General features: G+C 38.1%; 1 protein-coding gene across 1 annotated transcript; it reads right to left on the minus strand.

Annotated features, from left to right (window-relative positions):
• Positions 1 to 14,066: 14,066 nt before the first annotated feature.
• EN2 (engrailed homeobox 2) lies at positions 14,067 to 20,340 on the minus strand. The gene is made up of 2 exons (XM_075212131.1): positions 19,322 to 20,340; positions 14,067 to 16,491 (listed from the first exon to the last, which is right to left on the minus strand). The coding sequence occupies exons 1-2, from the start codon at positions 19,806 to 19,808 to the stop codon at positions 16,172 to 16,174; spliced, it is 807 nt and encodes a 268-aa protein (XP_075068232.1). The 5' UTR covers positions 19,809 to 20,340; the 3' UTR covers positions 14,067 to 16,171.
• Positions 20,341 to 26,614: the final 6,274 nt, after the last annotated feature.

The following is a 26,614-nucleotide window of genomic DNA, read 5'->3' on the forward strand; positions in this document are numbered from 1 at the left end:
ACATGACATACAGTATCCTAGAAGAGGCTTGTCAGGTATTAGACTCTCCTTTTACTTTAGTGGAATTAGATGAAGCTATCAAATCACCCCAACCTCCCCTTTTGAAAATTATCCTATTTGAGACACGTTGGCGGCTGTGGAGATCCAGGACCTATTGTGCACTTTATAACCCGAGATCTTTGGAAGCGGTTTGCCGGTTTTAAAACATCACGCCAACATCCAGGACATCACACGCCGCAGACTGTTGATAGCTTCTACAGCGCTTGCCGGGGATCTTTAATTAGTTACTCCCGTAGCTAATGATAAAATTAAAAGGAACCTCACGCAAAAAGATGAAAAAATGTTGATTCCTTCAGTTCTCAGGCACTTAGAAACAATGGACATCCAATCATAACAAAACTGGTAAGACCAATATAACGCGTTTCATTGCCACCAGACAACTTCATCAGAGAAATCATAAATATAATAATTGGGTTTAATTAAACCTTTAATTGTTTGCATTCGATTATTTAGTGGACATATTTATAATTACATTCATCTTTGTATTTTAAAATAAACTATAAAAGCAAAGCTCTTTTCCTATAAGTCAAAGCAGATTACACTATGATGGTATTTGCTTTATGTTCTTTTTTCATATGTTAAATTGGGATAAGATAAAAATACAGATCAATTTTCAAGTGAAGAATAATATATTTTTAAAGAGACACTTCATCTCAAAGCACTTTATTTATAATAACATAACAATTGGATATAGTTATTTTTTCATAAGTGCATATTTGCATTATGCTTGTATATTAATTTATTTGCCAAGCTTATCGTCAACCACAATGATCATGTGGCTTTTATGCTTGAGAGGGAAGCATAAGACAACACTACCACAATCATAGATATCATTCACTTAATCTTTACTTCTAAGACCACTTCTCACCATCCTCCTATCTACTGATCTCGAAAAAGGGTTTTGATAGAGTGGATTGGTGTTTTAATGAAAGGATTCCTGGGGCACTTGGGAGTATGCCAGTCCTAATTCTATAAGATTTTGGCCATCTATAAATCCCCATTGGCTAAGATCAGAATTAATGGCAATTTCTCGGACTCTGTCCCTGTAACTAACAGCACCCGCCAGGGATGACTTAAAGCTACCTATTTTTCATACTTTGTATAAAAGCTCTGGCCAGGGCTATCCGTCAGCATCCAAATGTCCCAGGCCTTGGGTTAGGTGACAAGAACTGCTCTGTAGACTTGTTTGTTGATGATCTACTAGTCAGAGTCACCAATCCAACCACGACCTGGCCCAACTTGATGGCAGAAGTTAGGAAAGTTGACCACTTATCTTATTTCAAAATCAATTATGTTAAGTCAGCAGCACTTACCATTTCAGTTCCTGAATATATGATAGAGCCTTCAGGCCGCCTTCCCATTCAAATAGCAATCTTCCCATATCTATCATCTTGCAATCGCCATTGCCAGAGACAATGCTCAATTGTTTCAATTGAATTATTTCCCTATCCTGACTAAAGTTTGTAGAGAATTGGGAAAGTGATTCTTGCAGATATTTTCCTTGTTTGGTAGAATAAATATAAAAATGAATGTACTCAGCAAAATTCTTTACAATCTGCAAATAGTCCCGATAAAAGTTCCCTCTAAATTCTTTGATTATCTCCAGAAGGCTGTTTGAGACTGTTTAGATATAAACAGCAAGGATAGGTGCAATTACTCATGTTCACAAGTTCACCACGTAGTTTCCCTAGGAAGAGTTAGGGAATGAACTAGGAGAGATGGGAATAAACAGTGGGCAGAGGAGGAGAATGTCACTATAAAAACTCCTTTGCACGTCGTACTGTGGCTTCTCAAATTACCTAGACTGTCCCACCCAACTGTAGGCCCCACACTTTGAATTTGAAAAGGTAAATCCATCCATCCCCATAATCCCCTATTTTGTTTAATTCAGCTATCACTCCTGGGGGTAAATGTATCAAATAGGGATTTTTGCAAATCGCCGATATCCGTCGACCTTGCATGGTAAATTTAAAGCGGCAATAGCTTTAAAGGCACATTTTGCCTTTGAAAGCCATTGTCGCTTTAAATTTACCATGCAAAGTCGCCGGATATGGTGATTTGAGAAAACCACTATTAGATACTTTTACCCCCTAGTCTTTTTCAATGGACATTCAGAAAGTGGGCATCTGCGGGAGATGCTAGACATCGTCAACTGGTGGTCAATTGGTAGCTATGCTGTTTTACGGGTTAAATATTGTCTGGAGGACAAGGACTTCTGGGGTTACCTCAATGGCAACATTTTATTAGGTCTGGGGAGGCACTAAGAGTAAGAGTAAGGACCTGTACCAATTTGAGACCCTCTGTGCCTCACAGAATGCCCCCACACATGTCATAACAGGCATCTATATGATTCTCTTGGACAAGCTTTTCAAATCGAATGCTAAATTTACAGCTTCTTGGGATAGAGACCAATTCTCGGCCGCAGTCCAGGTATCTTTAACCAAGATCTTTCAAGTTACCCATGGTTACCCACCAGTAGTAGAGACACAATATAAAGTCTTAACCAGGTGCTATGATGCCCTTCTTCCTTACACACATTTTGCCAAAAAGTTTTCATTGAGCTGTTGTATCTGGTGTAGGTATTATTCCATTCTGGAGGGAAGTATTCGCTCCAGAATAGTCCCAGTTGGCCCAAGTTGATTATTATATAGGGCACTGAGATCATACCTTTTGAGAGTGGACTATGGGAATGGCAGGACTCAAGCAGTGTCAGGGGTCTGGTAATGTGAGTCTTAGCAGGATAGAGACATAGTGCTAACTTGTAGGTATTCAAAGGAACTTGCCAACCGGAGACCAAATCTTGTTGCAGCATCTCCATTGAGGAGCAATTGCTTATCCAGAACATCAAACACCATTCAAATGCACCTAGAGGTCTAGAGTGAGAAACAAGATTATGTGTCAATTTTATGGCACAAAAACATCTTATAAAAAAGAACACATTTCAGATTTGATTGAATCCCTGTGTTAAGGAAGCTCTAAGTTTACACTGGTGAAAAACAGTTTCCAAATGAGGACACAGTTACCTAACAGGTGGATTGTTAAAATAATTGACACATTTTTTGCATAAAACTCCAAAGTTAAGGGATCAGTATTCAGGTTGTGAATCTGAAGGACAGCTGTAAAAATGAGGACTAAAGAGCATCCCAAAGAAGTTATAAAGTATTAGACATTCATAAAGCAGGAAAAATGTACCAAATAACTTCCAAGTTTGTGGACGTCCCAGCGGGCACTGTCCATTTATCACTAAGTGGAGGCTATATCCAGACGCTGCCTAGAAATGTCCATCCCTCAAAACTCTGCACAACCAAGGAGACTTGTGAGAGAAGCCACAGAGAGGTCAACAACCACAGGTTGAGTTTGTGTTTTAGTTTATGTCCCTTAATTCCAAACCAAACTATATGTTTTTGTGGTGTGACTCACAAAATACTTGGTCAGTGATCAACTTGACTACAGCTGCGCTGTAAAGCCAGATTGCAGTGCAGAGAATGGTGACTTATATGTGTCAATGGGATTCAAAATCTAACCAGGCTTTTCCACTATTCCAACTATGTTTTTTCCACTATTCCAATTTAATAAAATCATATCTGAATTTGATCTTGTATTATGGGCTCACAAACAGTACCACAGTTGGTCAAATTGGCTGAAATCACCAAAATGACAACCCAACATGTTACTGTTTGTGTGGAGTATTAAACAAAAAGAAGTGCTAGCTTGGCGACACACCTCCCAATTTCACTTGGTCGGTTTGGTCAATTCAACCACACTGACCAACCAGTTGTGGGCTTATCAGATTAGGTCATATATTGGTCATGATAATAAATCAGATCGATCAATCACCCTTATTATATACACAAAAAAATGTCGTGTCCCCCTCCCACAGGGCTTAACCAACCGTAGTGCTGGCAGCCAGGGCTGGTAATAGTAAAATTGTGGGGGACAAAAAGCATGGGGTCCCCCCTGATTTTACTATTATCAGCACTAGGAATTGCCACCCCGCGCTGTGGCACTATAGAGGGGGATCCCGCAGCATGGGGTCCCCCTGCCATAATGACAGCCAGCCCCAGGCTGGTCAGCTTGGTGCTGGATTCCCCAGAGAGATGGGATTTGCAACCCCCCCCTCCCACCCCCCACCAGGTTTATCCAGGCCGTGGCTGATAGCATTAGGGCTCTTCCCACACTCCTGGGCGGTTTGTGTGCGTTAATAATAACATTTTAGTAGTAAAAATGCATTTTGTTCCTGTGCACTACAGGTCCCAGCATGTTCAGGCTGCTATTAGTTGTATGGACGCTGGCGTAATATTTGTAGTACTACATGAGGATTTCCCACAGCTTGAGTTCAGGGCTGTGGGAAATCCCCATGATATAAATAAGACTGTACTGATGCTAACAGATCATTTGCAGCGACAGCATTTAGGGCTTATTTTTCTTGCAAAGGCCAGGATCCATGGGTAGGTGACAGATTAAGATCTGGGATGTAGGTGAGCAATAAAGAGGATAAATGAGGGTACTGTAGGGGTGTTTCTATTTCAATTAAAGTAATTTTAAGTGAAATGTGTGTTTGATTTACATTTTTCCTTGGTGCACTAGTATTTCCAGTGGACCCTGGGTGCCAGGGCATGCTGGCACTTGTTGTTCCCCAAGTGCCAGCATGCCCTGGCAGCCATGGGTATGCTGGTGTTTGTAGTACTTTAGTGTCCAATTCTACAACAGTGGGACAAGGCAGTGTGCACAGATATCATAACACTCTGTGCAATGAGGGCCTGATGTCGAGTTGGAGACAAGTCCAACTGGACAGTGCAAAAAGCATTTTTAGCCAAGGATCCATCTCAGTTTGCACTCTGACTGAGACAGATCTCCCCCATGCACCTCTCTGTGCTTAGAGAGTTGGAACGGGGAAGGTAGTGGGCGAGCCTAGCAATGTGAAGGCGTCTTCACGCATTATACATGCTATGCTGAGTTGAAAGCAGCCACAGATAGGTTTCTAGGAGACGTATCTTTTGGGGGTGCTTTCTGCTGGTATAACAGACTTTGCTGCATTAAAAAAATAAGTAAAAAAATAATTAAATGTTAAAAAAGTATGAACCCCCCAAACAGCTTTATCAACTTTTGTGCTGTTTGGGGGAGAGAAGCACCATTTTTTTTTTCACGTTAATTCATTTATTTATCTATCTGCTTTACAGGGCTGATACACGTAAGTGTATTTTGCACACCGGCCATAAGGGAGATAAAGAGGTGTGTGTGTGCAATTTGTATAGCACTCTGAGTCGCACAGATATAAAGTTCTGTGCTATTTGGAATCCTGGATGCAATTTATACTTACGATCTCATGGTACATTGCAGCCAACTCTACATCAGGCCTTGAGTGCTTAACCTGCAATTCACATAATGCATTGCAAACACGCATCTAATAAGAGCACTATCTCTCTCTCTCCTGTGTCATCATCACCAAGCTGCCTGTTGCATGGTGGCATCAGCTAGTGATTTAATAATGCAGAGCGCTAATACCTGCAGAGATTGTAACATAAGTGGGAGCTGGTGGGGCAGACGGTCACACAGCTGTATATCAGAGTTTGTTACCAACCAAACAAAACAATATCACTCTACATGAGTTCAGACATTGCTGTATTTCCCAAACTAAACCTCACAGGTATTATGCTGCATATATGGTAAATATGTATGTTGTATATTTCATGGAAATAATTTGTTTCAAAATGGAATTATCCTTAAAGGGCTTGATGTAGAATTTACACTTAACTTGTGAGTGTAAATTGCATCCTGTAATTTACACAATATTCCCAGTCAAACGGATCTTTAGATCGTACAACTCAGAATACTATGCAAATTGCACACACACACCTCTTTATCTGCTTTATGGGCTGGTGTGCATGATACATTTAAGTGTATCAGTCATAGCAGCCCTGTAAAGCAGACTACTGATTAAATAAATGAATGCAAAAAAAAAAAATTGCGCTTCTTCCCCCCAAACAGCACTAGAGTTGGTTATGCTGGGTTTTTTTCAAATTTGATTCTTTTTAATTCTTCTTTTAATACAGCAAGGTCTGTTGCACCCGCAGAAAGCACCCGCAAAAGATACGTCTCCTGACGCCTTTACGTTGCTAGGCTCGCCCACTACCTTTTCCGTTCCACCTCTCTAAGCGCAGAGGAGTGCAAGGGGGAGATCCATCTTAGTCTGAATGCAAACTGAGACGGATCCTTGGCTAAAAGTGCTTTTTTCGCTGATCAGTTGGACTTGCGTTCGACTCTACATCAGGCCCAAAGTGTTTATTTAAGTTTAAAGATTTGGGTGGTAACATTTTTGTATTGCTGATACCAATCTCTAGCCAAATTGTTGACAATAGCCCCTGTCAAATAACCTCTTGCAATAAGTCCCAGAGGATTGTTTGTTTCTTTGTTTTATGTCAGTTTATTATACTAAAATTATACTAAAAATTCAGATTTTAGACCTTCTCAGTGACATGTTAATATTAAACTACTTCCCACATATGTTTTTATTTTAATGTTTTTAGGTGGGTTTTGCTAGAAATAAGAATCACATATTGCTTTTGCTTCATCTTATACCCCCATATAGATCCCATCTATGTGCTGCATGAAAATGCTAACAGGGTGATTTACTAAAGGCTGAAGTTGTTTTTTTTTATCACTGCATTATAGGGATGTTACCCTGTTTTCTGCTGGGTTTGCCTACTATTTCTGTAACCTTATTGAATGGATAGAAGAAAATAGAGATCCCAAAAGCAAGAGAAAGTTAAACTTTTAAAGTTATTTTGAATGCTGTTTATGTTGTAAAATTCACATATGCTGACCTTTTTCCACTGATACTGATACATGCTTTCACCCCCATACGGCTCCCACCTTCCAAGCAGCTGACGAGTAGAGTTTTCTTCAGTTAAAATGTTAGATACATTCTGCGAGAATGTATCTAGCAATGATTATAAATGAGTAGGGGGGATTTAATGTTGAGGTAAAAAGAGCTGACAGATGTTTTAGAAAGGAAAACAAATTGTCCACAGAGGCAAACATAACATTTAAGATACTCTATTAGTTTGAATGTCTTCCATGAGAGGATTTATAATTGAACCCTACATATAATATCATCATACAGCTTGTTTCATGAGTTCCATTGCCAAGCTGAGGTGTAGATTCTCAAAAGTCATAAGTTTGACCTCAGCATGGAAGATCTTTGCTCTTCTCCAAACCACAATCAGAGGAGGAGAATACTATTTTTTTTTTTCACATCTTAATTTAATTGGTTGCTTGTGCTTGAAGCAAATGCAGATTTGCACATTTCGGTGAAACATATGCCGGTATACCTCTAATGAATTTTGGCAAAGTAATCCATGTTCTGGTTTTGTCCTTGTAAACACATCCTGGTAAATCTATACACATGCACCTATGTTTTATAATGCCAATTTATTGCATGTTAATACATTTATTATTATAAATGGAGTCATTTATAGTTACAGTACATAATTGTGTAAAAATGTAGTGACTCAAATATCTTTCCCCCTGGACACAACATATGCCTCTGGGACTCATAATAATATAGCTTTTTTTTTTTTTTTTGCTTAACAAAAATATGTAACAAACGTCCTCTATGGAAAGTCAGACTGCATGGATACAAGAATGCACAGACGATTCAGTATCAGTATCTTTTAAATGAGAATGTCTTACCTTATGCAGAGTTAACAGTGCAACTGGATCTCTACAGTCTGACAAAGTTCAGCCACTGAGCTGCAGCATTAACTTGTATTTTAACAAGATTAAAATATATTTGTCCTGGGGATTAGCATACTTAATTCCCCCTTTGCCTTTCTAGGAGTGGCAATGCACTTTGATCTGCGTTGCATGGCAAGAGTCCTGCTTGGTCCCGACTATTGGAGTGCCAAGTGTGAAATTGGCCTGATGTCATTCTTATTCTTCATCGTTTACATCTCTCACCCACTTTAATTATATTTCCGCCACAAAGCCCGGCAGCTTCATTCTATATTCAGGTTGGACTAGGAAGCATTTCAAAACTATAGCTAAAAATACCATTGTAGAAGAAGGGAGATCATGTTCATTAGATAACATATAGAAATAAATACAAGCATTATTTAGGTGACAGTGTTTACAATATCTGATATAAAAACATACTACAAATGTGTATACACTTTAAATAAACTTTGTTTCAGAGTTAGCATTACTTTTCCAAATCTGTTTACAGTGAGTTACTTGGTTTGTTTTTATTTGTTTGTTTTGCTTTGTACAGTTACTGAACTTTGTTTTTTATTTCAACAATTTGAACACGCATGGGTTATACAGATGTTATATATAAGGGGTTTAATGTAATACCTCTATGAAAAATAATTGCTGGGCGATTATGTTAGAAGCTATATACCCGAAACATAGTTACCGACCCTGGTTGATTTTTCTTATTTATTTTTTTGTTCCACTTGCACATTTTCAGTGTTTATTAGATTGTCAGTAGTTGACTAGTAGTTCTCAGAATTGAAAGGACAATTCATGAGCCCTTGGGCTGACTGTAGAGAAGCAGGAAATATATGAAGGGAGAGGAAATGAGGCACCTGCAGCTGTGACAGAGGCTTTGACCTTCAGCCCAGTCTTGTGGCCACAGACTCCATTCAGCCTGCATGGGGTGTCTGTGAGACAGGCTATTCTCTCATTCAGCTCATCAAGTCAGTGGCCGTTGGGCGTTACTTCCACATACAAGTTGGGCAGAATAGGAATGGAGATGAGCTGCCTGGGTTCTGGAGAGCAGGTCAATGCTGGGAAATAGGTCCTTTCAGACAACCTCTATTGTGTGAAATTTTCCACTGTTTCCCACTTTCTGCATAGAAACTGGTGACAGGTAGCACAATATTACACCCAGTGCTGTACATGTGACAGGTAGCACAATATTACACCCAGTGCTGTACATGTGACAGGTAGCACAATATTACACCCAGTGCTGTACATGTGACAGGTAGCACAATATTACACTGAGTGCTGTGCATGTGACAGGTAGCACAATATTACACCGAGTGCTGTGCATGTGACAGGTAGCACAATATTACACTGAGTGCTGTGCATGTGACAGGTGGCACAATATTACACCCAGTGCTGTACATGTGACAGATAGCACAATATTACACCCAGTGCTGTGCATGTGACAGGTAGCACAATATTACACCGAGTGCTGTGCATGTGACAGGTAGCATAATATTACACAGAGTGCTGTGTATGTGACAGGTAGCACAATATTACACCGAGTGCTGTACATGTGACAGTAGCACTATATTACACCGAATCCTGTGCATGTGACAGGTAGCACAATATTACACCCAGTGCTGTGCATGTGACAGGTAGCACTATATTACACCGAGTGCTGTGCATGTGACAGGTAGCACAATATTACACTGAGTGCTGTAAATGTGACAGGTAGCACAATATTACACCGAGTCCTGTGCCAGGTAGCACAATATTACACCCAGTGCTGTACATGTGACAGGTAGCACAATATTACACCCAGTGCTGTACATGTGACAGGTAGCACAATATTACACCCAGTGCTGTACATGTGACAGGTAGCACAATATTACACCCAGTGCTGTACATGTGACAGGTAGCACAATATTACACCCAGTGCTGTGCATGTGACAGGTGGCACAATATTACACTGAGTGCTGTGCATGTGACAGGTAGCACAATATTACACCCAGTGCTGTACATGTGACAGGTAGCACAATATTACACCCAGTGCTGTGCATGTGACAGGTAGCACAATATTACACCGAGTGCTGTGCATGTGACAGGTAGCACAATATTACACCCAGTGCTGTACATGTGACAGGTAGCACAATATTACACCCAGTGCTGTGCATGTGACAGGTGGCACAATATTACACTGAGTGCTGTGCATGTGACAGGTAGCACAATATTACACCCAGTGCTGTACATGTGACAGGTAGCACAATATTACACCCAGTGCTGTGCATGTGACAGGTAGCACAATATTACACCGAGTGCTGTGCATGTGACAGGTAGCACAATATTACACCCAGTGCTGTACATGTGACAGGTAGCACAATATTACACCCAGTGCTGTGCATGTGACAGGTAGCACAATATTACACCGAGTGCTGTGCATGTGACAGGTAGCACAATATTACACTGAGTGCTGTGCATGTGACAGGTAGCACAATATTACACCGAGTGCTGTGCATGTGACAGGTAGCACAATATTACACTGAGTGCTGTGCATGTGACAGGTAGCACAATATTACACCTATACATGTGACAGGTAGCACAATATTACACCCAGTGCTGTGCATGTGACAGGTAGCACAATATTACACCCAGTGCTGTGCATGTGACAGGTAGCACAATATTACACCGAGTGCTGTACATGTGACAGGTAGTACAATATTACACCTATACATGTGACAGGTAGCACAATATTACACTGAGTGCTGTGCATGTGACAGGTGCACAATATTACACCGAGTGCTGTACATGTGACAGGTAGCACAATATTACACCTATACATGTGACAGGTAGCACAATATTACACCCAGTGCTGTGCATGTGACAGGTAGCACAATATTACACTGAGTGCTGTGCATGTGACAGGTAGCACAATATTACACCGAGTGCTGTGCGTGTGACAGGTAGCACAATATTACACCGAGTACTGTGCATGTGTCCCATTTAACACATCCCGGTAACTTTTAACAGCAACTAATATATTAAGAGGAACCAATTAACACAGAGGCAAAACCGATTTATATTTACATAAAACTCGTATAAACCAGAAACTAGTGACTACCATGCATCTATGCTGTTATAAGAGTAAACCTATAAAACAGTGCAAGCTAACGTCAAATGTTTCTTTTCCTAACACAATTTCTTTGGAAGCTGATATTAATCATTTTAAGCTGTCACGACTAAATTCATAAATGGGGCACTTAGTGTCCTTTAACAGACCCAAATCATTAGTGTCCTCATTAGTGTCTTGTGTCTACCCTAATATTAAAAAAATGTTCTGAGTGCTGTAGACATTTCTGTTTTAAAATTTCGTTGTAGATTTTTGCAACTGAAACTGAAACTGATTGACTTAACATTTTTATTTTATATACAATTAAGAATATATGCCGTGGACTTCAGGCTCTTGTGGGGTCACTATTTGCCAACCATTCACAGCAGTTTTGTGTGGTACATCACATGAGCATAGAATGCAACTCAGACCTGTGTATGTGTATGTGTGTGTGTTTGTGTGTGCGTGTGTAATATATATATATATATATATATATATATATATATATATATATATATATATATATATATATTACACACACATATAAGCATTGATCGCTTAGTTACCTGAGTAATATGTATTAAAATTAGTTCTCTCTATTTATATAAACTTTCATAACACTGTACTTAAACCAACCACCAGATAGATCTTAGATGCAGCTTAGATTGATGCACATTTACAACAAAATTCTCTTAGATTTTGTGACATCTTCAAATGACTTTTATGTGGTAGTGGACTGCAATATGTGTTATTACATTAGGAAGGATAGCATGGACCTAGACTTTATGAATGTTATTCCCTGCCAGAGGCTGCAATGCTTCACTGACTAAACTCATATATACGGATTTAACCCAAAAAAACGATGATCGTGTGATACAAACCTTGTATAATATATGAAGTGGGAAAAAAGTGACAACACAATAATAATAGCAGCGTTATTTAAGGCTTGTATATATCTGGGCGAACAGCCTGTTTAGGGGAACAGAATGACAAGTCTAGCTTGTGGACATAGCCTCAGTGTCTATGCACACAACACAGTTTGCAGAATTTGCCAAAAAACTAGATGACGTTCTGGGTGAGGAGGGGGGAAGGGGGGGGGGCGAGTTGGCAGGAAAGTGATCTGGATGCTGTGGACAAGGGGAAAACTGACTTCTGAAGATGAGAAACTGCAGTACAACCAGATCTTACTTCCACACCCTCCCTTTTTCTGGAAGTGGCAGTCGATTGACAAGCGGTACAAAATACCCCCTAATTTTCCTTCGGCAGTGTCTGAATATCTGTAGTACAAAAATCACTGTCCTCAGTAGCCTTATATATTTATTTATTTATTTATTTATTTACAAACAAACAATTGGTTACAGTCCCATCCCCAAATACTCAGTTCTAGTTTATTCTACATGGGAACTGATGCATGAGTGATTCTATGAGTGTGCGGAGGGCTGGGGACTGAATGGGGGAGTTTTACCTCTTCAATGTGAAGAAAAATCGACTCTTTTGTTTCCAAGGGCGCTTTCTCGCTGGAGTATTTCCCATTGTAGTTTAGATATTCTACCGTGTTTGTTACATCCTACCCTACATCACACCCTGATTTTACATAGTTGTATATTTTGCAGTTTTCCAAAGTACAGCAAGTGCTGTGAAGTGGTCAACTGTGTCATTACTGCAAGACGCAAAATAAAAACAAAACACATATGAGAAAACAGGAGGACATACAACATGGTTAGTTCTGCAGACAGCCCATTTCTGAATTTTCCCGGACGATATCTATATATATATATATATATATATATATATATATATATATATATATAAATATATTTATATATATATATATATATATATATATATATATATATATATATATATATATATATATATAGCTAGACATATCACACATATATGTATAACACATTACACTATACATTGCAATGTGCGTTCTAAGGAAAATATATCTAGGTATATAAATTAATATATATATATATATATATATATATATATATATATATATATATATATATATATATATATATATATTCCCTTAGAACGCACTTTGCAATGTATATTGATTATTTCATGCACGATTTAAAATTGTTCTCTTTACTACAGGGCAATGAAGACGTCTGGACACAAACAGGCATTATTACGTCACACTTTACAAGTTGCGGTGAAACGCGTTGCGGCTGGCTGTGAAGTGAAATCGGTAAACTGAACATAAACGTATCAAATGTCTGAGCTTGCAGCGCCTTGTGCACACTGTTTAATAAAAAAAACATTAATATAAGATACAACACATCACAAATCGAACTATTAAGCGCAATAACTGTTGAGCCTTTTGTCTACAAATGTATCAGATTGATACTTCGCGGTACTAGGTCTTTGAAATTCGGTGTCGGATCCTTTTGATGTACTCTAAATAAAGTATGTGAACTCGCTATTGATTATGACTCATTGACTTATACCGGGTCACCTCCTCTGTCAAGTTTATGTTTTAATTACCTACCGAGGTGCATATGTAACATGTGCCATCACCGCATGCTTAATTAACCCATTCTGTGCTTAAAGGATATATACATCCCTTCTGGGGACTCAAACTCAATGCACATGCTACATTGTGAATTCACCTGCTGTTCTGTTCTTCTGCTCATCTTCCTTAATATTACAAGTTAATAATGTCTCCCCATGCTACAAAAATCCTTGGCCAAAATTCTCTAACTTGCTTCTGCTTCCCAGTTGCTGAGATTTCTATCCCAACATGACAACTCTCTATCGCCAAATATTTGTATCATTTGTGTTTGACATTGCAAAAAAACAAAACAAAGCATTATAACATTAAAACACATAAGTGGTTATATTTTACACTTGAGGAGAACTTGAAACATGTATGCAGTCTACTATGATGGCATCTATGAGAAATATAACGTGTAGCATTCATCCAAACGGTCTCTCAGTTTCCGGATTTATTTATTTTTACCAATCACATGCACTGTTTGAACCATCATTTCAATAAAAGCATAATTGACATAGAAATACTTGGTATTTTTCAAAGAGTTTATCATTAAATTTAATTATTATTATTATTATTATTATTATTATTATTATTATTATTATTATTATTTATACATACTAAAATGTGTTTGTTGATTTTGCTGTTTGTTTATTTTACCTAGTGCGACATATAATACAACACATCGTGGACATAATAAAATGGTTTATTTGATGCATTTTGGAGGACTGAACAGACACAATAGACTCAGTGATATCTTTACAAACGCCAGGTCATCTCAATAACAGGGATACTGAAAGTTTAGAAAGGTATAAATATCTCATACTGAAACTTAGAAACTGACACCCAAAGTTGAGTTCTGGTGATTAATGCGCTGTATTCCACCCCTAAAGCAACTAGCAGAATAAAACATAACATCCACACGGGTTATTCTTTAAAGTGTTATATGCAGATGCTGATATATACGCACACCATAAGAAGAGGTTATTTTAAGGCAAATAGAAACATTCATCCCGTTAGTGGTGACCAATCCTGAATTAGTGTTTAACAAACACATTAATAGTTTCATGTCATTTCTCATAACTGAACATTCAACTTTAATATCATTGAAGAGAAAAAAAGAAAATCTATAGCAGAAAAGTTTAATCAAAATGTGTGACATTTTATTTACACTGTAATACATTGTAAAAATAAGAATAAGCTGTGCAGACCAAACACTAATGGTGACATATTGTATTTACATTGTTTTTGTAGTTGATTGTGACGAATATGGAAAAATTACTAAATTGGAAAACAATTGGAATATTATTAAAAATGATGGTTTGGGACCTATTTCTTATTTCTTAACCCATGGGCTTTTCCCTCCAACCCACCCTGGGAAAACTCCTTCAACGCTATCTTAAGGGTTTAACACCTTAAATGCTAAATAGACAACAAACCTGTACGGATTCCATATAAATATATAAACTGTTGGGCAAGGAGTATTTGATGCCTATTTGCATGTATCATATACCAGTCCGCAATTTATACAACATTCTCATGATCAGATCATTCTCTGCAATGTTTGCCAAATCCATTTACTATGCAAAATTGCAGTATATATGTTCACTTTTTGTTTCTACCATCTGGGTCACCCAAAGGGCCTTTCACTGTAGGCACTATTAGAGAACACAATCACATGCGTCAATATAGTGTATATGCAGGTGTATACATATTTCAAACCTGGTATTAGAATTACAAAAATAGCCACAAATAACATTCAAATATTGTTACAGCTGTCGTTTGTTTTGTATATATTGCAATGGGGAGAGGATGTCAGCATTCAGTACACAACTGAATTCTACGCTAGTCACTAGTCTGCGTTTATGACATAGGCTTGTGTCAGACATAGTGTCACAAAAGCTGTATGGGATTGGTAAGGGAGGGTATTTGGGAAGTGACTGGGTAATGAGGGGGCGGGGCGTAGGCCTTGAATGCTGCAAGGAGAATGTAGCATCTGCCCTCTGATTGGATGCCATTTTGTCGTACGAAGAAAACTAGTATTGCAGCAGGGAAACAATGATATTTATAGCAGATATCTCAAGTTGTTTAGTGACACCCCTCCCTCCTATCCTTGGCACTGAGGCGGAGACCCCCACCCTCTCCTATCCAGGACAAGTAAAAAAAAAAAGGCTAAGTGCAAAACTATATTTCACCCCTCCATGTATAAATAAATCATATTCTGCAACTCTTTACACAACTAATAAACATATTTTTCTGAAGAAAAAGTAAAGTACATGTTTCAATACAATGCAATAAAACATGATTCCTGCTTTTTTATTTTAAGATAACACACACAGAAAAATTATAATATAAAAACATAGGACAAATATTAGCTATTTATTAAATTCACAGTAGTGCGAAAAATGCAGCAGTTAAATCTTTGGACTTATAGCAGAGCTGTTCATGTCTTCACTGTCTCAACGTCCAACACCCAGAACATCGCTTAGTATAAAATAAAGCCTAAGCAGAAAATAATTGGTAAAGATAGAATCTGTTCCATAAAACAAAATCAAAACAAAAAAAACAAAAATAAAAAAACAAAAATAGTTCAGAGTCGGATATTTTGGATTTAGTTTTGCCTGTAAATTATATTTACATAGAATATTGCGGATTTATCCCAATAACACTTCGAAGCACAATGCTGGTATATTGTTTGTACACTGGCCCTTGTCACTTTGTACTGGTTTTAATTCGTGTATTTATTTATTTTTTAAATTATTGCATTGTAAGACTTTGCATCCCTCTACCGCTTTTTATTCGCTGTCTGATTTGCTGTCCTTTGAAGTGGTGGAGTGGTTATATAGTCCTTGTGCCATCAAATGTATTGCCAGGGAGTTTTTCCCCCCTGTCGCTTTTTTAATCTTAGCTCGCTTATTTTGAAACCAGATTTTAATCTGAGATTCGTTAAGATTCAGTTCCTGAGCCAAACTTTGTCTTCTCTGCTCGGTCAAATACCTGTTAGTTTGAAATTCGGCTTTCAGCCTCTGTAGCTGCTCCGCGGTGAACGCTGTCCTGGGCCTCTTGTCTTCCTTAGTGACTGTCGTCTTCTTCTTTGGTTTACGGGATCTTGGACCTAGACAAGACGGTCAGACGACAAAGGCGTTTAGTATCGGCTTCTCGTTACAGTAAATCCTTTCTATTATTCCCATTAAAGTCTCCATTCCACAGGGAAAATAAATATCAAGTAAAAGTTATTTGTGGGAGGCCTTGTTTATTTCATGCAGATTATCTGACTGCTGTCTCTATTTTGCTTTTAGTTTCTCTAATATTGTTGTTCCACTCATGATCATACATATAAGACTTATTTTCAAGAGATACATATTAAAAAGTATAATTACTCCTTTCACTGCAAATGTGTCCGTAGACAATACCATATATAAATACCATATATATTTGCGCAGATATAAGAAGCTATACACTGGAAATGATCAGATTATACCAGTAGTGTTTAAATATAGTATTGAATATTGTTTCTGAAACACACGGTCATTTTATTATGTTTAGGAGATAGTCTCATATATGGGTTTTTGGGCACTAGTTAGCCCCCCACCCCTCCAAACTCCACACTTCCCTCTCTCTAGCTCTCTCTGCACTTGAAATATTAACACCACATATACATTAGTCATTCAGGCAAGATAATTATTTGCTTCAACTTGCCCTCCGTATCTCTTTAATAATGAAACACGATATAAAATGCATGCGGGTGTAATGAAGGGGGCTCTCTCCATAATATTCAGGACATACTTTTTAGTGTATTATTTGTTTTTCTATCTGATTTCTCATTTCCGAATTCTTCCTGTGGATCGGAAGCAGTGTAGAGTTTGCTTTAAAATTTCAAAAGTAAGGACAGATCGGGAGTTGTTACTGTCATGTATGAATCGCTGGGGACTCAAATCAATGCCAGAAACATCGCTCTCAATCTATCTCCATGTTCCTGTTACCCCTCTTTCTCAGCGTCCCTCTGTCCCTGTCCTTGTTCCTTCTCAGGCCCACCCTCTGTCTCCAACCAAGACACGCACCCAGTGTTTTACTGTATTCCTCCATCCTAACGCTACACTGAGTTATTCTGTATTTCCTGGCTCTTTTCATGTATGTTATAGACATTAATCCTTTTTGTCCTTCTACCCAGCGTCCTCGTTTTCCCTCCTCCATTTTCCCATCTTTATTTTTCTTTCATCTCCATCTCCCTCCCTCCTTCCACCTCTCTCGTGCCCCTCTCGCTTGTCCATCATGCCCACAATTACCACATCACTGTGACTGCCTATGTGTGTTCTATGCCCCTCAGCAGCGCACAGTCTGTCTGCAGATTTCTGTTGCTACATGTTACACCGCCTCACCATTCCCTCTTTGCGCGGATTAATGTGCTTTGGATTGCGCACTCCCTCCATCCTGTATTTTTACGCACAACCCTACACGTGTTTTTACTACAACCTTCCATCACTTCAGCCTCCCTCACCCACAGATCAGAACAGGGACACGTGGGCTGGAATCCGGCACTTCATTGGGAAAAATCTAATCCACTCTCTCACAATGTATAGTACAAGCAAAACCTCTATGGTATACATTCTGCGGGCCCAATGTATCTCTAACTGCGCCGCTGCAAGCCAAGAGGTTCTTAATCAGCTACAGCATGTCCAAAGCTCAAATGTAATGTCATTTTATTATACATATGTAGAGAGATTTATTTTTATGTATTAAGCTTGCATGGATTTATCGCATCACATATTATTAGTACACATCATCTATACTTATATCTAAATGCAGGGTGCCTCAAATGTATTTGTGTTATATTAAGTATGTGGCAAATGTCGTATACGCAGATTAAAAGCGACTGCCTTTGAAATCACATATACATATTATTATGTATACGGAAAATCCCAGGTCATAAATAATTCTACTATTAGACCATTCCATTCTAAAGAAAGATAGGGGATACTACAAGGAGTCTAAAACTCCTCTTTTCAGCTACAGATTTTTTTACGTGAATAAATCAAACTTCAATACTAAGCCCCCTATCCAAACAAAATAAAAATATTTTCTTTATAGATACATTTTTATTTTATTCTCTATATAGACTTATACTATACTATAGCTAGTCCTACTAAATGTAGCATCAAAATATGAAAGTATAAATTCAAGGGCGCGTCTTCTAGTAAGCTAAATATTTTCATGAAGCCAAATTGCACCAGTTAAGAAATTATATATATAATGCCTAAATAGATAGTATTTATAAATATCGGTACGTATTTTTATACCCCCATTGAGGTAATAAAAATAGAGTAGAATAAAGATAAATTATTTTGGCCTGTACCATCTGCTTTTTTTGGAAATAAACACTGGCAGGCAGAAAGAGAACAATGGATATCAAGATGTGAATATAAAATTTAGTGTGTATAGATATAATACTTTTTTTTCTCAATAAGAGAACTGATAGTCTATGAAGCCTCTACATGTATAATATTCTAGAACAAATCAATTACGTAGAACAAATTGAGGCAAAATAATCTTTAGTTTAAAATGCAAAAGATTTTATATGGGTAATTGTCAGTAGCTGAAGCTAATTGTGTCTAATTAAAGCATGGAACTGAAATAAGGTCTTAGCTATTTCCAATGGTGCATTTCGCTACTGTATACAGATTTTTGTAATATATCCTAATCACATTTCCTATAAGAAGGGCTTCACGAAATGAGTGGATTACTGTATGGTATATTATATTATAGAGCAGGCTACAAGGAGAGAAATGTTATATTCTCCTCAACGAAAGTTATGCATCCCGAAATATGGCAACTTTTTAACCGATGGATAAGGAACTAGAATATCTTCCAAAATAGCGCATGGAAAATGGTAATCCCACAATTTAAGAGGAAATACCAGCAGAAATCGCACATCTTATCAGTCTTACCTGATGAAGGTCTATCTGAGTACCTGGTACAGTATACCCAGGCTGGCCAAAGCATAGGCTGCTGGTTATTGGTGGAGCTGGCTTGTGAACTATCAGAGTCTGAGCTCAAGGAATGGTCTCCACTCAAGCCTCTAGGTTTCAGGGGTCCTTCTATGCCCACCTCACTTTTCTTATCTCCCGTGACAGTGATTGATTTGGATCCCCCTTCTCCCTCCGTGGCACTACCTCTGTGATGCCCGGGCTCTGTCCCAGAGCGAGCCACAATGTCCCTGCCCGAGAAGACCTCATCCTGCTGGGTAGCACCTTCCTTCCTCCTCCCGAACTCCGGCCGCAGGATATTATCAATGAAGAAGTTGGTGATCCTGTGATGGGGCTGATGGTTCCCTGGAGCCTGAAGCAGTGGCAGGATCCCCCGATTGGACTCATCCCCTGACTCCTGCTGCTGCTGTTGCTCCACTTCCCTGTGGTTCTGATCATTTTCTTCCATGCTGTAATTCCACAAGCTGCTTCTGGCTTTAACCCTTTGTGCTGCCTCCTCCTGCAGTCACCTACACATTCAAATTCCCCTCTGTCAGTGTGAGGAGATCAGAGTATCTTCCTCTGGCTCCAGCCCCTTGCAGCTTAGATGTTACTGCTTCAATTCTGCAAACCAAAGCATCCTCTTCCCAAGGACGGGCTCATACTCCTTCCTTCCACGTCCGGGCAGTACGAGGTAAATCCTTCAGAAATCCCAGCAGTAACAGCTGACAAGTGTCTGTACAGCATGCATGCCTCAAAGCTGCGGATGGTTGTGCGGAGCATATAGTAACATAGAATGGATATTTATATATAGAGAATACAATGCACACACTGGACAAAAAGAGAAAACGATAAATATACACCAGGCAGATCTGTCCTTTTTTTCTTTCTTGCAAATAAATCCCCAAGTGCTTCTGTAAAAGGCTCTTTACTGTGGATAATTAAGGAAGCACTCACTGGACCTGAAATACTTTCACTCTGGATTTTTGTTCTTATTTTTAATAGAGCCTCACAAGTGACGTGGGAGCCCGGTATCCTAGACACGTGCCTTCAGCCAATAGTGGAGCAGTCCAGTGTCACATGACTCTGATACTGAGTAGTAAATTGACAAGCATAATTCCACTCCCCTTACACCCCCCCATTTTTTCCTAGCAATCTCTCCTCCCCCATTCCTGATCCCCTTCTCATCTTTAAAACCTAGGACGCAACTGCTCAAATAGCTTGTGTGTAAGGGTGTATGTGTGTGTGTGATGTATTTGTGTGAAGTAACACATCAATACTCACCACAGCTACTTAACATCTTTGTCTGATTATAATAAGAACTCGCTGCAGTATTTTTGGGGGTATTTATCTTGCCTAAGTAAAAACCCCAGTTAATCCTGTTAAAAATGAATAAAATACATTAAATTAGATCATCATACAAAGAAGATTACACAGGGCAAATTGCATTTCACTACTACAAAGCGTCATATTTCTGAACAGCAATCTGTCTATCTATCTATCTATCTATCTATCTATCTATCTATCCAGTCATCCATGTGGAAATCACAGTGTTGGTGGTATACAGTAAATATTGACGTTTCGGACCAATGTCTGGTCTTTATCATGATGCCACAGAAGAACATAATTGAGGAGTTATATAATATGTATGAAAATCCCACCCTTATCTGGCAATATTTCATAAGTCCATTGTATTTAAGATAATGCAAAATATATGGAGCTTTAGAAATAAAAAGGAGATTTGTTCTCAGTAGAGCGTGACTGGCACTGACTGGGTTACATTCTGCAGTCTCCTCAGCCAAATAACTTAGTGATTATGAATAAAACAATAATCTGGTATTTGGATGTTTGCTTGAACGATCTCGGGTTTGTGAAAGTCAGAAAAGGTCAGTGAATGGAAGAAGAGTTGTGTTGTGAGATGAGCACATGACTTAGCCAGAGCCAAACACCAAACTCCATGCAAGGTCCACAATAAACACAGCGCAATCACACCCCAGGACTCATTCTGCATACACAGTCACCCACTCATTGCAGGGACTGAGCTGTGTAGTGCAGATGTAGTGGAGCAGAGAACAGCAATATAGAATCTATGCATTCCCACCACTGTACTTTTATATTTACTCCTTATATTGTATTCCTTATAGAAACTTATCTTTTGATCAAATTCACATTTTCAGTATAATACATTTTTCTAATATGTTTTCTGGGTTCGATTTAGATTCCTAGAGAGTGGGTCACACGTTCCAATGGCCTTTGTCAGTAGCAAATGATAACCTCTGGCATGATATATGTGGAGTAGTGTCTCATTTCTCCAATCACCGATAACACATACAATGCAGACTAAGACCTACTGATTACTGGGTACAAAAACACGTCACTATCCCAAATATATGATGGCTTTGAAATTAGTCATATAAAATTGTTCTAAAGCATCTCATACAATAGTTTTGTCAATGTGTTGCCTTTGTGAATTGCGTTTGTACGTGAAATATCTGCAAATAGTCTCGCATGTTCCACAATGCTACTATTTTATATTAAATGACAACATTTAATAACAATTCCAACATTCGCTGAGTTTCGACAGTTATTTTACTGTTTTCATGATATATGATAATATTCACATTGGTAGGCAGAACGATTACCAGTATGGATATGATTAAAACCATGCATGGGTAATCTCGAACTGGAAAGCTTAGTAAGTATCCAAAATCTGTTACCCTTCATTTATGGTGGCGCTACAGATTCCAAACATGCCCTTCCCGTCAGAGGCTGGCAGAGAGGCTGGCACTACTAGGCCTACCACAAGTGAAGAGTCACAGCTTGCCTAGGAGTCGTATTAGCCACTATATACCTCAACCCCCTGCTAGGCCAATATGTATGGCTTATCCACGTGCATATGTTAAACGCCCAGATTTGCAATCAAGTTAATTCCACATTTGTGCAGAATTTTTTTCTAAGAATAAACACCCCCATTGTGAATATAAACAATGTTTCTGCGATAAAAAATTCTGCATCAATATATTTTTTTAAACTAATGAGTGATCATTTTCAAGCTGGTATAAGAGTTGCAAAACTTTCGTTTTAAAGTCAATAAATATAGGCCATGAACTAAATTTGATATTTAACTAGTGTAGTTGATGGTTAACTCTAATCTCTTCTAAATATGTTTTTGTATAGTACCCAGTGTATACACAATAGTCATATGAAAAGCATAAGACGCACTGAGCCAAATATGGCAGCCTGCAGTCTGTTAGTCTTACATTGCTTCTGGTCTATTTCACTTCAAGTATTTGTAATTGTGCACAATCACTGCCCCTTTCTATCAGCAATTCTCTATCATTTCTACTGGGAAAGGAGGCTGTAAAGATGTTGCTACTAAAGAAACCCGATTTTAGCTAATATCTAATGGTAATTATGTTAATCTAAACTCTCATGAAATCTGGGACCAATCAGCAGAGGAGCTACCCGGATGGTAAATCTGTACATCCCAATGGTATTATTATGAAATCCATAGGCAAGCCCAGAGTACAGGTGCCCAGTAGGCCAGATTTACTGATTAAAATATGAAGAAAATCGATTTCACACAGCCATTTCCAGCACTGCATAAGCACTTGCAACGACTCCCTTTTGCAGGACAGATTTGTAGACATGTCTTTACTATATGTTTGCTATACAATAGAGTATGAACATAGAATATGAATATTCTAGTTAAAGGAATGGGATCCTCCCTTCTAAAAATCTGCGATAGATAGATCATGGATCCGAATCAGGATTTGATATGGCATGCTGAATCTTTTGAATATCTTTGGTTCCTGATGAATGATGTGAATGAGTTCTCTGTACAGCGCTGCGAAATTAGTGGCGCTATATAAATAAATGGTGATGATGATGATGAATGATATACATGAGACAATTAGACATGGATGTGCAAGAGGACATGGAGACAATTAGACCTGGATGTGAATCATTGAAGCTGGACTAGAAATGTTCACGATTCATCTCTAGTTAATGGCGGTGGAAATAAGCTAAACATATAGATCCAGATCTACCATACTCATGGCATGTACATCTCCACATTACTGTCAGGTGATGCGGCCTCCAACCTCACTCCTCAACCCCTACCGGTAACATGTGTTCTAGGCTGGATCTATACAGAGGAGTCTATAATATTTCAAAGGAACCTGGTACGTTGGTGTTCAGATGAGAATCCTCTAACTCTGTCTAGGCATTTATTAGGGCAGGACTGGGATGTCCTGGGGAGCACAGTGGATCCTGGAGAGTGATGAAGGTCACAGGCACCTTGCTGCTCTCTTTGTTAGTACACATGAGCCCCCAGCTCTCTGTTCCCGGGCTGCATCTTATTAGGAATGCAAGAGGCATTCATGGGAAAAGCCTCTGACTATAGAAAACAAGCGCCCAGGTTAGTTGCTGCAACCCTAAAGGGAAAAGGACAGACAGTTCCAGCAAGAGTATACACAGGCAGTAGTGCAGGGTGCACAGATGAGGATGTTATATTTGACTTAACAGTGAGCGCAAGTAATTAGGGGCTATCCGTAGTCCTGACAGCTGGAGTAATAGGATGCCTCTGCGGGTTTGGGGCTGGGGGAGGTGGAAAGACATCTCTCTCTAGTGACTGAAAGAAGCACAGTTTGATCTCCATGGTGGGTTTCCCATAGCTAACTATATTTAAAAAAACAAGGTCATAACCTAACAATATATATTTGCTATGCTGCCCCAAGTCATCACCAGCTGATATATTATCTCTAAATTATTTAACCCATTATTTGCAGGCATGCTTCTCTTCTCCATATAATGATGGAAATTTTACTTTTATCACTATGTGGGAAGTAGCTATATTTTATTAGGAAACTGTCAATTAAATTATCAGCATTATTAATAATGTATCACTAGCATTATGACGTGTGGAATGTTGGAGATAAGTAAAAAAATATAAAGACGTGACCCCATCCCCCATAAGATCAGAAAAATAAAAATAACAGTCCGTTGAACGCAATGCACTTAATTCAAAACTAATATATGCAATAAGACACTACCTGTAACACTAATCTATTGTGTAATCTATGCTATAACAATAATAATATCCTTATTGTATTTATTCTACTCGATGCACATAAGTTTCACTATTGTATTGACCAAAGAAATAAGTGCAGTCTATATATGATAACTAATAAAACAATGGACTATTTAATATAATATTCATTTGCCAAATCCCAAGATACTAGTATAATGCGTGCATTGGCCTTAGTAAAAAGCATAATGTTATAAGTCCAGTCTACGTCATACCTAGTAGGACAATAGCTTACTCTTTCATTGCAACAGTACCCGAAAGTACATATTATTTTGCCTTCAATGTCGTCACAATAACTAGTATATGAATTTAGGTCCTATACATAAAACAATAGCAATAGCAGTGACTGAAATACCAGCCCTATGTTTGTATTGTACATCAATAGTACACATTAGTAGCCCTATATATGTATTGTGCATATTCCAATTTATGTATCGTAAAACATTTGATACTTTTGACAGTATGCAAATATTGGGTATTTTCACTCCAACCTCCAAGTAATTGTGAAGTATTTTTTTGATTCACGACATTATAGTTGATCTAAGGTCTACAAGTGCACAATTGTGTGTCTACATTTAATTGACTGTATTTTATAGAACATCAATATATGAACTATCTCAAGGTATGTGTACTGCACTTAGAACAATACTGTAGTATTCTACCTACTGTTCTTAGCTTTACTAACAGAAAGGATAGCACCCCTCCCAACAACATTTACTACAGCACAGAGACCCTAACAGTGCCTACATTGTACTTAACTCATAACAACACCTTACTAACCTAGTGTAGGTCGTGCACTTAATTAGCAGACAGATGTATTTGTTGTATTTAATTCCGCAACAACAATTAAGTTAACAGCCTGATGTTCTTAATCCAACAGCAATAACATTCATTGACAGATGTAGTGTGTATTGTGCCTACACTGCAATCCTAACTCTGTATTTGTATTTGTCTGGTCAAAACATTATGAGGTGAACCTAAGTAGGACATTGAACCCAACATGATGTGAGTATGGACTCAGAGATTTGTATGTAGTCCCAGTGTAACCTTACAGCTCATGCAGAATTTAGGAGGATCCATTGAAAGTGGAGAGTTACTTGTGTCCGTATAACTTTACGTATGTTCATATCTGAGAGTCACCACAAGCGATTCTGTCTCCTGAGAATTGTTTTCCAATTACTTTGAGTCCTGACTTAAAATATCTCATAATTACACTTATTAAAGGTGTTTCGCTCCAAAAAAGTCCCTAAGGGCAGACCAGACCATATAACATTTCACAGTGGTGATAACCATTTATGAACACTAAAATAATATCTATCTATCTTTCTATCTATATATCTATCTATCTCACATCTATCTATCTTTCTATCTATCTATCTATCTATCTATCTATCTATCTCATATCTATCTCATATCTATCTCATATCTATCTATCTATCTATCTATCTATCTATCTATCTATCTATCTATCTATCCATCTATCTCATATATATCTATCTCTTATCTATCTATCTATCTCCTATCTATCCTTCTATCTCATATCTATCTATCTATCTATCTATCTATCTATCTATCTATCTATCCATCTATCTCATATCTATCTATCTATCTATCTATCTATCTATCTAACTATCTATCTATCCATCTATCTCATATATATCTATCTCTTATCTATCTATCTATCTATCTATCTCCTATCTATCCTTCTATCTCATATCTATCTATCTATCTATCTATCTATCCATCTATCTCATATCTATCTATCTATCTATCTATCTATCTATCTATCTATCTATCTATCTATATCCTATCTATCTATCTATCTATCTATCTATCTATCTATCTATCTATCTATCCTTCTTTAGGTACAATTCTCATTTTCTATTTTTCATCAATAAATATAAAGACATGAAAAATCTGATGTATTATTGGCTTCTATTGATAGCTACTTGTAGAACAATGTGACGGGAATTTAAGAAAGATTGCATATTTCGATATAATATGCTTTCACCAAACACTGTATAATTCCATTGTATTATATCACCAAACGTACTATACTTTTACCCATTATGCTATAAGTTCACCTTAAATTGTATACTATCGCCATATATATAATAGAATTTCACCACATTGTATATTTTCACCAAACATTATACAATTCCACTAAACCGTGTGTATTTTCACCA

This window comes from Mixophyes fleayi, chromosome 5 (genome assembly GCF_038048845.1).
Source record: "Mixophyes fleayi isolate aMixFle1 chromosome 5, aMixFle1.hap1, whole genome shotgun sequence".
Taxonomy (NCBI): Eukaryota; Metazoa; Chordata; class Amphibia; order Anura; family Limnodynastidae; genus Mixophyes; species Mixophyes fleayi.

What these genes read in the sequence shown, in the direction of transcription:
- EN2 (XM_075212131.1), bottom strand. Translation starts at nt 19,808, where the DNA reads ATGGAAGAAAATGATCAGAACCACAGGGAAGTGGAGCAACAGCAGCAG. An exon ending in CTCAGATAGACCTTCATCAG is followed by an intron (nt 16,492 to 19,321) that starts GTAAGACTGATA and finishes CGTCTTGTCTAG; the next exon opens with GTCCAAGATCCCGTAAACCA.